This window comes from Siphateles boraxobius, unplaced genomic scaffold (genome assembly GCF_051911475.1).
Source record: "Siphateles boraxobius isolate OS27281-9 unplaced genomic scaffold, OSU_SipBor_1 24, whole genome shotgun sequence".
NCBI lineage: Eukaryota > Metazoa > Chordata > Actinopteri > Cypriniformes > Leuciscidae > Siphateles > Siphateles boraxobius.
In genome coordinates, this window is record NW_027508855.1 from 15,995,776 (window position 1) to 16,009,672 (window position 13,897).

Sequence of the window (13,897 nt, forward strand, 5' to 3'; positions counted from 1 at the left end):
AAGAATTGAGCCTTGAGGGACTCCGCATGTCATGGATGTCCACTCAGACTTATGGTCTCCTATACTCACATAATAACCTCTGCCTCCTAAGTATGACCTGAACCATTTTAGGACTATCCCAGAAAGCCCGACCCAGTTTTCCAGCCTGTCAAGAAGTATTTTGTGATCGACAGTGTCAAATGCAGCACTGAGGTCGAGTAGTACCAGCACTGATAATTTGCCTGTATCAGTATTTAAGCGAATATCATTTATTATCTTTATGAGCGCGGTCTCTGTACTGTGGTGCGGTCGGAAACCAGATTGAAAATGGTCAAAGTATCCATTCGAGCTTAAGAATTTGTTCAGCTGATTGAAGACAACTTTTTCAATGATCTTGCCTATGAAAGGAAGATTTGAGATCGGTCTATAGTTGTTTAATATGGTCTTATCCAGATTGCTCTTTTTCAGGAGGGGCTTGACAACAGCAGTTTTCAGGGAGGTCGGAAAACTCCCAGAGAGAAGTGAGGCATTTACCACTTCTAGGAGATCTGCTTCTAAGCTGTGTAACACATTTTTGAAAAAAGATGTGGGAAGTGCATCAAGGGCGCAGGTTGATGTTTTTAGTTGCTGTACGGTTTCTTCCAAAATTTTGCCATCAATTTCTTCGAAATCAGACATAGTTGCTACTTTCTCGTGCTGTTGTTTGATCTGCCTGACCCCAGCGCAACTCAAGGATGAGCTGATCACCTTTCTGATATTATTGATTTTCTCAGAGAAGAAAGAAGCAAACTCACTGCACTTTCTCACTGAGAGCATTTCACTGGGAATCTGGCTTGGGGGGTTTGTCAGTCTCTCTACAGTAGCAAAAAGAGTGCGCGTGTTGTTTATATTGCTGTTTATAATATTCGAGAAAAAAGTCTGTCTAGCTTTGCTTAGTTCCTTATTGAAAGCATGGATGCTGTCTTTGTAGATGTTATAATGGACTACAAGTTTTGTCTTCCGCCACATGCGCTCTGCTTTTCTGCATTGTCTTTTCATATTTTGCACTGCTGTTGAGTTTCTCCAAGGTGCTTTTTGTCTGCCACTCTTCTTCCTGACTTTCACAGGAGCAATATCATCAATTACACTCTTAACTTTTGAGTTAAAAGAATCAAGGAGAAAATCAACAGAGTCAGCAGATATGCTTGGTGTTAAAGATATAGCCTTCATAAATAGTACACTAGTATTCTCATTTAAGCATCTCTTCTTGTATATATATATATATATATATATATATATATCAAATCTAAATTATTAAATTAATTGTATAAACTTGTTCAGTTTATACAATTCATTTGAAGTTTCTTAAAGATATTATTTTTACGGCAACTCTGAACAGTAAGATATTCTTGGTTGCCATTAAAACAACAATGCAAATATTGTGTTTGTGATATTTACCCAATCCATCTTCTGCAGCCAGAGAAAGACAGTGTGCCAAGATGCTTATATATTTGCATTATAAATATTTGAGGTTGTGGGACTTTTGATGAGTATTAAAGATAATGCAAACAAACTCTGCTTTGAATACAAGAGGGACACCGCTCTTACTTGTTTGTCGTTTTTGACTTTCAATTTTAGGTGTCCTATGCTTGATAAAACAGTGAATTGCTGTCGATATATTATACAGTGGGAGACAAGAGACTACTAGTGAAAATATAAAATCATCAGCATAACAATTAAAGTTTCATTGACAAATTAACATGAACTTCAGAATGGTTTCATATTTGATTTGTATCTTAACATGAAAAATACCTGACGATCGTGTTCTCCAGAATCATTGAAGAATATTCTAATGAGCATCTTGTCTGGAAATCTTACCATCTGTTCACATGGTCAACGTCTCAAATGTGCATACATTTGTTTGGTGACCTCAAAAAAGTTTAGCTTGAGAAAAACTTGAAAATGGAATCTCAATTATTTACCCAAAGCCACCACAATATTTAATTTTTTTCATAATATACCAAATTCATATTTTATTATCTGAATAATAAAATATTGAAAGGGAATCTTAAAATGTTCCCTAAACTTACAAAGCTATAGATCATTCATAAAAATAAAACAAACAAAAATAAAGAAATAACTGAACCATTTGAAATGGAGATTCTTTTTTATTTTATTGTGATTCATTCTTATATTCTCAATGCTTTTGTATTTACAACCATGAGTCAAGAATTCCTTGAGCCCTTGTTCTCTAGGTATTTTTTTTAAATAACTTTGAAGTAAACATTACAAAATATTTCAAGGTGACAGCGTTAGCCATTTTACATCATGTCAAGTGCATGTTTGTTAACATATTAACATATATGAAATTAGTGCATTAGTTTAGTGAGATGTGTTGAATGACGACATAATGGACGGGCCTGAACACATATACTGTACAGATGTTCAGACCCTCCTGTAGTGTAAGTTCATATAATCTCTATATATATTATCCAGAGTATGTTTTGTATCCACAAATACTGTAACTCAACCACATCATTTGTACTCAACCACTCAAATTATTCAACATATGTAGTTTCTTTCAGATTACGATTGCAGCTCTGGGTCAAAGTTGCCCGTAAAACTGATCTAGGACCAGGATGTTGTACGAAGGAAATGAAGTTGTCAGTTTATGTCAGTTGTCATTGTCAGTTGTATTGAGCAACTTCCTGTAATAGCCTAGTACAGGACAAATTGAGTGACTTTTCGCATTTAAAGTGGGGAGGGAGGGAAAGAGGTGGCATTCTGGTCTATGGATCTAATAAATCATGGTCCTGGAAGTTGGCGGTTGGCTCGGATGGTTGGCCTGAGTTTGGGTTGAGGCCGTGGTAAAGCTCCTCTACAGTCCTGTGGGTCTTGCACATGTCCTCTGGGTAACGCGCCTGGAGCTCTTCATTAGCGATGTAGTGTGTGTCAGAAAACTCAGAGAAGTAGCGGCCGACCTCGGGGTGAGCGATCTCCAGCGGGGCAGAGTGAGGCTCCAGATTCTCTGCAAATGAAAAGAGAAAGTGAGGTTTTCTTAGATTTGATTTAGTTTTTTGGGCTCTGCTAGGACAGGTTTTCATGCTTGAATGTTTAAAGACACTTTCACATTTTTACAATGGCAGCTCCTCTCTTCCCAGTCTGTCAGTAAAGTTCTGTGTAGCTCCTGTTCCTATAAAGCCCCTTCTTCTGTAGAGGGCTCTGATTGGTCGGCTGGACCAGCGTGTCAACCGCTTGTCCACTTCGAGTGTATTTCGGAAATGTAACGCCCCTTACCATAACCGCGAGTTTCAACCATGGACTGTAAAAAAATATGGACGTAGTGTCCGTGACGTCACCCGTAGGTTTCTGAAGAGCATTTTTGAAGCCCAAAGTGGGCGGAGCCGCCCGTCGCCATCTTGGCAGCGCGTTACTCCCGGGTAACAGAAAAAGGGCAAAGAGACGGGATTAGCTGAGGTGACGTGACAGCTAACAGACAGCAGACAAACGGCTAGTAGTGACCGCAGCATCAATCCACCCGTCACTCAAGAGGCCACGCCCTTAATTATGCAGAACTTTAAGGCTTAATATAATTTAAAGTCCGTATTGGAATCAAGAGAGAGACCGGAAGGGTGCAGCTTGATTTTAACACACTACTAACGCTATTCAACCAGGCGCCGGCCCCTTTTTCGCATTTGCCTTGGGCGGGAATTATTCTAAATCCTTTTGTAACGGGTAGTTCTTGGAACTTAGTTATGGGAACTAACAACGAGGGTGGTTCCCTGAGAACTGAATGTTCCCCTAAGACCATTTATCTGGTTGCATTCGCACCGCCAGTAGGAACTCTGAAGTGATTAACCGCGCATGACATTGTGTCAATTGTGCGGTGCTGAGGATGCCAGGGCACACATTCTCCATGTTCATTAGTTTACGATCCGTCTAACAGTCAAGTCTAACACGTTATTAGATAGAACTGTTATACAAAGAAAGTAGACACTATATGAAAAATATTAACTTTTGCAGTGTAATTATTGTCCAGTGTTGCTAGCTGAGCAGAAATACATAATCAATTTTCTCTTGGTCCCCTCAAAGTTGCGTTGGATTTTCTCCTTAGCGTAAAGGTTGAGAGGTCAATCTATCACTGTTTTCCATGTTCGTAGTGTTACTTACTGGAGTAAATATATAAGCTATAATCTGTGTGTGTACACAGCTTTTTAAAAACGACGGGTGCTGGTGTTTCGCGTGTGTGTTCGGCCAATCAGTGTACACTTACGTCACATGTAGTTCCTATAGTGCTGGTTTAGACCCTACTCTGTCTACTATTATTATATAATATATATTAACACCTGACCCATTTGCCCCCAAAGAAATGATTCACTGCTGCTAATGAAATTGAGAGCAATTAGAATAAAGACCCAGTTTTCAGATACCAGTCTCCGAAAGTATATGCACAACCTATAAAATAAAAAAATATAAAAAGAATCAAATTATTTCCATTTTCTAAAATGATCCGTGATTGGCTCAGGGAAAGTCTCACCTTGCGCAGCGTATCTACAGGTCCCGTCCTGTACTAGGACGTTGTAAAATGGCTGATCAGCCCCCTTAGACAGTTGATGGACCCTCATGGTGTTAATCCACTCCTGACTCATGGTGCATTTAGGGTCCCATCCATAGATAACGCAGTTGTAGCCTGACCTGTGAGGACATTGGACAGTTTGAGAACATTCTTCTTAAGAAAATATTCCTATTGTAAATTAGCCTCTTTTCACATTGTATTATTTGGCATCAAACAAACACACAAGTACGCACTGACGGCAGCTGCTTATCACACTAGCTAAGAAACACGTTACAAATGAACACTGTTTGCTGCTCTTTTTACTCCTGTCCTTTGTTTTTACTAGCTAAACTTGCGTGTTTCGGTTTCATTTGCATTGGAAGAGATTCACTTTTTACTGGAAAAGTACGTTTTCCATTCATATTGAAAGATCTAATTATTTGTGGAAGCATTTACTTCAATTTTACTGACCCGAATCTTTTGAATGTGAAATATAAATGAAAAATAAAATCGGAAAAGTAGGAACAACTAAGGATTTTTTTTTTTGTATTTGAAAGAAGTCTTTTGTGCTCACCAAGGCGGCATTTATTTGATTAAAAATACATTAAAAACAGTGATATTGCGAAATATTTTCGCAAATTAAAAGAACTGTTTCCGGTTTTAAAATATTAAAATTTTCATTTATTCTTGTGACAGAAAGCTGAATTTGCAACATCATTACTCCATTCTTCAGTGTCACATGATCCTTCAGAAATCATTCTAATTTGCTGATTTGGTGTGCAAGAAATATTTCTTTTTTTATCAATGTTGAAAACATTTTTTTTTTTTTGCTGCTTAATATTTGAGTAGAAACCGTGATACACTATCATTCAAAAGTGTGGGTTAAGTAAGATAAAAAAAAGAGAGAAATTAATACTTTTATTCATAAAGGACAACATATCAAAAGTGACAGTAAAGATATTTATGATATTAATAGATATTAGATGTAACAAATAGATATGAATGGAACAAATTATTTATATTTGAAATAAATTCTGTTCACTGAACTTTCTATGAAAAAATGAATCATGGTTCCCACAAAAATATTAAACAGCAAAAACTATTTTCAGCATTGATTATATTAAAAAACATTATTAATAAATGAGTACCAATTACAATGATAACTGAGTACCAAATCAGCATATTAGAATTATTATTGAAGGATCACGTGACACTGGAGTAACAGTAATTGTACAGTAGAAACTGGAGTAATGATGTAGAAAGTTCAGATTTGCATCACAGGAATAAATTACATTTTAAAATATATTCAAATAGAAAACAGTTGAATTTTAATAGTATTTCACAATGTTACTGTTTTTACTGTATATTTTAAATTTTAAATCAAATAAATGCAGCATCAGTAAAAATAAGCAACTTCATTCAAAGAAATTCTCATTTATTTCAAACTGTTGACTGGGAGTGCACAGGGAATATTTCACCCGAAACAGAGAAAAGAGGCAAAAAGACTTTTTGCTATGTACTTTGCAGTATTATAGTATAGCCATGTTGGTTAGTTAGAGAGAGAAAAAAAAGAGAACACTGTAGTTTTCAAGATAGAAGTTTATGTCGCTGTTCTAAAATTTGAGATTAAATGGAGTTTCAGGCTCCATGTAGTTCATAAGTTCGCAGCTCACACAGACAGGAACCCACCTCTTATGTTTCATGACGAGGCCTACAGAGTACTGTACGTCCCTGTGCTCCGGCGCGCTACGTCTCTTCACCTCGGGCTCTTCTGGATGTCTCTTATGCTGGATGTGCTCGAGCGTATGCTGCACCAGATACCCGACCGCTCCGTGCTGGGACGGGTCCAGGGCCTGAATGTGCTGCAGAATATCCAACACCTGAGACAGAGACAATCACATCAAACAAGCCTGCTTATTACAAACACCCATTAAACTATTTATATAGACCCATAATCATATTCAAGATGGGTACTTTGTGGTTTATTCGCAGTTTTCAGTATCACAAATTCGCAATGCAAGTGCAACATATACAATCCCTTTTAAGTTGTGTTAGGTGTGAAAAACATATATTAGAAATGTAAAAGCGATGCTTAATATTTCCATGCTCACTGCCTTTTTTATTTTGTGCAAATAGCCAATCTTTTTGGCAGATTGCACAGATAATATACCCTTAGTAAAATAGCATATTACTTTTGTTTACACACTCTGTGAATAACATGTCACTATTTGCACTTAGTGTAACCAGGGGTGCTATTTATACTTGGTGCACAAACAGCATCCACCTTCAAAATAGCAATTACCCTCTTTAAAGGGATAGTCCACCCAACAATGAAAATTCTGTAATCAATTACTCACCCTCATGTAAATCCCAAACCATATACTTTCCTTCATCTTTGAAACACAAATGAAGATATTTTTAATGAAATCTCAGGGATTTCTGTCTCTTGAAAGTCTATTCACACTTGGCACTTAAACTGTCTGAGTTTTGGGTGAATACACTTTCAATGGAAGGACAGAAATCTCACAGATTTCATTAAACCTCTGGTGGCAGACAAAAATTGTCCATAAAATGAATAATATATTTTAGTTCTATACTGTTTTCTATTTAATATTTTGTATTCTTAGGGTATTTTATGATACTAATTTATATTTATAAAGTAGTTAAAATCCATTTATTCACTTTTTTTTAACATAGACCTGAAAATAAAATTTCCAAATTAACTGTCGTAAATCTTAAATGTTTTGGAGCACGGATTTAAGTTTGGTCTACTTTAAAGATGACACTAGGCACATTATTGCTGAAGTGAAAAAAAGCTTAAAAAAGTGAGTTTAAGTTATAGTTATGAAATGATTTTACGTTTATTGTTATGAAAAATGCACAAAGATACTTCATAAATCTCAGTGCTCTAAAGACGAGCGAAAGTCTAATGGGTCTGGAACGACATGAGGGTGAGTAACTGATTCATTTTTGGGTGAACTAACCCTTTATCACTTAGTGTAAAGAGCCAACACCTTTATATTTAAAGGCCTTTTTTTATGGAATAACACAGCGGAGAGTTATAGGAAAGTATTGGAATGGGATTAGAAACAGATGAAGGACAAATTCAAACCAGTATCCTTATGCATATGCGCCGGAGAGATTTTATCTTATACTATTCTGTATTAAGCATAGGTTTTCTACTGTGAATTGTGGATTGCTACTGACATTCAAGTCTGTTCTGTGAGATTGAACTCACTTTCTCAGGCCAGATGCCCAGATGGAAGTAGAGGCGGGCCTGCAGCAGAAGATACTGCACGTTATCAGGGTTAATAGTGAGATAGAGATCCAGAGAGTCCCGCAGGAGCTGATATGATTTCTCATTCCCTTCCCTAGACAAAAAAGCAAAAGCAAGCACATTTTGTAGCAAACATTGGTCTGACTAATTCACAAGATTAGCTGACAGCCAAGAAAACTAATTTCATTAACATAAAACAGTCTAAACTGCAGAATCCCCTGACTGGTTTACTAATGAGTACACATGCAGCATGAAATAGGTTTTATATTCTGACAATAAGAATATAAAAGAGCTGTTCATTACGCATAAAAGCACAAGTACAGTAATGAAAGCATGAGGGCATGTTTACACAACAACGAAGTACTAAAAACCGGTTTTCCGTCGCGTTTTTCTCCATTCACACTAATCTGAAAAAACGACTAAAAACGCTGTATTCTGCTGTGAGGCCAGTAGATGGCGATCTCATTTTGTAAAGAAACGCTACGTGCCTATAGACTGAACACTTAATACGCATGCGCATGACATTACCGTTTGCACAAATTCGCGTTTTTGTAGTTTACACCGAGACAATAACATTATCGTTTTCAAAAAATGTTAAACCCGTTTTCAAAAGTTTGCATCTTCAGGCCCACAAAACAAAGTTATGAGGTAAATTAATGACCAAAACACATAAAAAGTTTTGCGTTTTTAGTTGAAAACGGTGTGGTGTAAACAGCCCCTGAGTCTCACCCTCTCTTGCCAATGTTAAGCAGGTTTCCCACCATCCTCAGCAGCAGCTCGCTGGTGCTTATAGCGCTGTAGTAATCTGCTGTCACCTGGTGTCGGATCAGATACTCACACTCTTTAGCAGCCAGCTGCTTTCCATTTCCAAACGCGTCAATGTATACATAGTCGTAGATGTCACCACTCCTGCAAAACACATCAGTCAACTTACGTTGTCGTTTAACTTTTAATGCAAGCACAACTGAATTTTTTTAAGCATATTTGGATTAAAGCAATGCACTGATGTTGAAAGTGAATGGTGTTTGCTATGTGATTTCACGTTGACAGATTGCAATAGATTGAAAGTGGAAAACACACACCTGCTTTGATTTTGGCACCAGCGGAGCAGGAAATGGTTGGGGAAGTTGACAGGCTCCAGAGGAACTCCTAACTTCCTGGCCAGAGTCATGTAGAGCACAGAGAGGCTGATGGGAATGCCTGTACGACGGACCAGCACCTGACCACAAAGGAGCCAACACTGTGAGAAATAAACTACATTTCTGTCTACACTTACACATACAATACAATGCTTTAATGTAAATATTATGTTTTTACTTTCAGCACAGTTAGATGGAAGGTAACATTATGTTTAGTGTTTTGTCCATTACAGGTATTTATTTTACTTTGGAAGTGTTTTTTTTTTTCTTTTGCTGTGGATGAGAGTTTATCACCCCAACATAATGTACTGTTCAAAAGCTTGGGGTCAGTAGATTTAAAAAAAAAAAAGAAAAAAAAAAAAGAAATTAATACTTTTATTCAGCAAGGATGCATTAGATTAATCACACGTAACAGTTAAGTCTTTTATAAAGTAGTTTTAATACTATTTCAAATAAACACTGTTCTTTTGATATTTATATTCATCAAACAATCCTGATTTTTTAATCAGTTTAAATAAATGTAAAATTAAATAACATATTAAAATATATAATAATAATATTGTATGGTTACTGTATTTTTGATCAAATAAATTCAGCCTTGGTGAGCAGAAGAGACTTCTTTCAAACACATTAAAAAATCGTACCCACTGCAAACTTTTAAACCGTATCTTAGTTTAAATACAATAACATGTCGGCACAAAGATGTTGTCAGGATAATTGGCAACAGTACCTGCTCTGTTGCATCACTCAAATTCTGTTCTGCTATATTGTCTGGAGATAATAAGTACAGTTTTTTTTAATTTGTAAGCAGAATTATAATTTTTAACAAAATAAACCTGATAAACATAAACACCTCCTAGAACCCTCACAACTCATAAAATGCTTACAGCCTTTTGTATTCTTTGGATAAATTATATATACTTTATATAATTTATATATACTATATATATACATATATATATATATAATTATGAATGAAATAGTAAAGTAATGTTACTCATTTAAAAAAAAAAACTATGATTTTACTATGTAAATTTACACGTTATTCAAAGTTATTTGTTTATGTAATGCACATTGTATACGTGCATATGTGTATGGCTGCAAAGTATTTTGGAAATGAGTATGATATCCATGTGACTCCAGTACCTGATGTATGTATGAGTTCAGCGGATTGTAGTAGTCCCGCTCATTGCCCTTGTACTGTAGCTGGTCGTATAGAACAGCGTTCAGAGCGCATATGACTTGCCTTTGAAACTCCAAGTCTTCCAGAATGAAGCAGTCTCCTGGAAAAACAGTCTAGTGAAGACAGATATAGGACGCTACAGCTTTAAGAACAACAATGCTGTTGTGGTTTCCCAGTGCAGTCCAAAGTAAATTAAAAATTGTTGAAAATTAGGCTAAGAGACAAACAAGAAATTTATGTCACCGACATCGAGCTGAAAGCTTTTATTTAAGGACGACAGGGAGAACATACGCCTGGATACACGGGTCTGACTAATAGACCTCATGACAACAGTAAATTGAATTTTCCAGATCTCTCTTTGCGGACTGACCTTGACTGGCTCGTAGAATTGGGTGTGTGGCGTTTTTTACTCGCAGATGCTTTTTCACCTTGTCAGTGATTTCTTCTATCTGTGCGGATATGCTCTCAAGGGTAAAATCAGTCAGAGGGTTGCAATACTGGTCGACCAAAACAGCACCTGGAATTAAACAAACGGACATGTGTTGTTTGACACAAATAATGATTTAAACTATAATTCCATGTTCAACCTCAATCATCCATAATAACGAAGTGAGTAAACTTTGGTAAGTCTGTATACGAAACAATAATTTTACAAAGCCTACTATGTGGCTGCACATTTAATTTGATTTGAGCTATGATTATTATATATGATAACCATTATAGTATGACGGATATTATTCGATTAACCTGGCCTTTACGTGGCCTCGTCCCTGGTATTATAAAGCATAGTAGCATTTTCAGATATTACCTTTCATGCAGTGTGTAATATACCTGTTTTGGAATGTAAAAGGTCTGCAAAGTTTCATAGATCAAAGTGTACAGTAAAAGGTGTATTGTCTCGCAAAAGAAAGAACCGATTCTGAATTGCCTGAAACGAGTTATCAGCAATTCCAGTTTTACTTCCTTCCCGCACAAACCAATGTAGGTTTGTATCAAATTTGCATAATGCCAGCCTATGTTCTTCATTGGCTATTTAAGAACAACGTCATTTTGACCCGACCTCAAAGTTGTAGCTGAGGCCTCGAAGAGTTTGGTTTGTGATGTCGACATGTCGAGAAGACGTTGTTTTCTGCGCTGCCAAAGCAAATACACTTTGCACGCACTTCCAAAATATGAGTATGAGGTTTGAATTGATACAGTAAAACTGATGCCATTATTACTGTTGGTATCAGTCTGTGTATCAAGTGCTGAGGAAGCCCCTGGAGCTGAAACTTCAGATATGGTAATGGCCGTTTGGTTTCCGACACGTACTGTAAACGGAAGACCGATAACAACAGACAAGGGCATCTGACCAATCAGAGCAGAGTAGCTCACGGAAAGGAGGGGCTTAGAGAGACTGATTCCTTTACTGAATCATTACAGACACTGTGAGAAAAAAGGTGATGCTGCAATGTATATTATGTGAAAATGTAAGTATTTTTTGACCTTGGATGCATGTAAACCTGTTGTAGGAGACCTCCAAACAAAATTAAGAACCTTTAAAATGGCCAAATAGGGGCACTTCGTTTTCCATTAATAAGAAATAAAACATTACTTTTCGTTAGTCTTTTTTTGAGCTTACCTTCCAGGGCTGATTGCTGTTCTGGTAGTCGCTCAAAGAAAACCTTCAAATTCCTCAAAATGTTCTGCTGCCGGAGGAAGTACAGGATTTTCTTTGCATAGTACTTAAGTGTCAAACTTTTCCTGAAGCCATCATAGGAAAGGAGGACAATCATAAATTCAGTTAAACCATTTAGTGCTCAGAAAAATATATATATCATAAGCGGGAGCTCATCTCTAACCTTTTCTCTGAGTTCAAAATACCAAGCAGCTCATCCTCACAGAAGTGTTCTGGGGCACCAAGAGACTCGATTTCTGCAAAGCTGTCTCCAAGAACCTGACCAACGCAAGGCTGAGTTACAGAAATAATAGATTAAATCCAACTTACCTTACAAATATACCTGTCCAAAGCATTGCGTAATTGTCATGGCTTAAATAATATGATATTTTCGGCACATTGTGACAGCTTTGTAAGTCAGTCTCTTGCAGAGTCACTTACAACTTCTGTGAAGAACCTCTTGGAAATAGACTCTACTGTTCTTCTTATCTGTTGACCAACCATGTCCCGGCTCTTGAATTCCTTTAGCCAATCGTACGACTCATTATGTTGATAAAATCTCTGCAGCCTGGGCCACCTAAAACATAAATGATACATCAGTAATATTTGACCCCATAACAAGGTATTACAAATATATTAAACATATTCCTTAAATGTGGCTAGTATAATGTTGTGTGTCATATTCTAAAGTATATATTTTGTGTGCTTATATGTCACCTAAATTACAAAGAAATTATTGTTAATTGAGGCAGAGGGTGCAATTCAATTTCATGCTAAATGCAACAAAAAAGCTCTAAACTGTAATTTACATGAATCTGCCAAAACATAACTAACTATAGTATACACTAAAACACAAGAGTTACTATATTGTTACTATAACACTTATAGATTTAATAAACTTAAAACTATAGTTCTATTTAAAGATTTTTTTTTTCATGTAGGCCTATATGTTAATTTATTATTAGCAGAATGTCATGCATTTTTGTGTTTAAAGTCGCTTAACGTTGTAAACAATTATAAGTGCATTTCGTTCTTTCGACGTATAGGAGGTGAGTCCGTAATAGTTAAATATTACATGTTATGCATTTCTCTGCATGTGCACACAGGACCGAATTTGGTGCATCAGCAGAATGAGAACACGACCTGACAGCTCTCAAGACACGCATTGAATACACATCTTAAACCACCTATCAGGGATCAAACACATTTCTTATGGTTTGAAAACTCGAGGTTGATGGAGGTATAAAGCTTTAGAAATGTGTTTAATTTATGCCACCTGAGTTTGTACTGATGCGCCCAGACCTTTCCTCTGCCATGGCACACGTCATGCAGCCTCTTGCACGTGCAGGAAACGTTGCTAATGTCGATATGGTTTAGAACGGGAATGCACAATATATGCTCTAATAATTCGGCTGGTAAATCGGTTAACTGCTTAGCGAAACTCTCTGAAATATCCGTATTTGTCCCTAAAACTCGATCTCCCGTGTATGGCGTCGCCATCTTTTCTGTTTACTCCGATGACCTCATCGAAGCCCCGCCCAGTTGTCAACGAAAGCACGCCCCTTTCTGGTGCAAAGGGCTGAACTTTGAGAATATCGTGAAATAAGCTATGGAAATAAACCGAATATACCCATTTATATTTGAATGAAACACGTAAATATAACATTTACTTTAAATATTAATTTATAATATATTATAGTCTATACAATGCAGGCATACTTTAGTAAAGGACATCAGATTTAAAGTAACCAATCTATTTTATTTTATTTTTTTATTTTTTTTCCTTCATTTGAATTTAACATTTAAAATAAAACTGAACATAGATTTATATTTAATCTGAAAATCTAGATACTTAGTAGCTTAGTTTATTTTTATTTTTTTAATTTACTTTTCCTTCATTTGAATTTAACATTTAAAATAAAACTGAACATAGATTTATATTTAATCTGAAAATCTAGATACTTAGTAGCATATATTATATTTACATTCATACTTTGATTTGAATAATAAATACTAACGACATATTTATAAATAACAATTAAAAAGTAATAAATGTATAAATTAGTAAACAATTTAAAGGGTGATTAATAATCGTTTTATGTTAAGATTTTACTCTAAATGTACAAGT

General features: G+C 36.1%; 2 protein-coding genes across 3 annotated transcripts in view; one reads left to right on the forward strand and one right to left on the reverse strand.

The window, feature by feature from the left end:
• The window catches only part of fbxw8 (F-box and WD repeat domain containing 8), a 50,113-nt gene extending 40,818 nt beyond the window's left edge, over positions 1-9,295 (forward strand). Inside the window, exon 12 of the mRNA XM_077241672.1 lies at positions 8,841-9,295. The gene's annotated coding sequence lies outside the window, so the exon portion shown is untranslated. The remainder of the gene's footprint in view (positions 1-8,840) is intronic.
• Positions 2,107-13,324, reverse strand: fbxo21 (F-box protein 21). Of its 2 annotated transcripts, none has more exons than XM_077241670.1 (12): positions 13,046-13,324; positions 12,211-12,346; positions 11,954-12,048; positions 11,734-11,855; positions 10,483-10,629; positions 10,076-10,212; positions 8,873-9,009; positions 8,520-8,699; positions 7,752-7,884; positions 6,203-6,393; positions 4,496-4,653; positions 2,107-2,986 (listed from the first exon to the last, which is right to left on the reverse strand). In XM_077241670.1, exons 1-12 carry the CDS (start codon positions 13,267-13,269, stop codon positions 2,748-2,750), a joined length of 1,899 nt encoding a protein of 632 aa, XP_077097785.1. In that variant the 5' UTR covers positions 13,270-13,324; the 3' UTR covers positions 2,107-2,747. The 2 variants fall into 2 exon arrangements, with proteins under 2 accessions (XP_077097785.1, XP_077097784.1); XM_077241669.1 differs by having other exon boundaries at positions 11,954-12,063.
• Between the last annotated feature and the right edge of the window lie 573 nt (positions 13,325-13,897).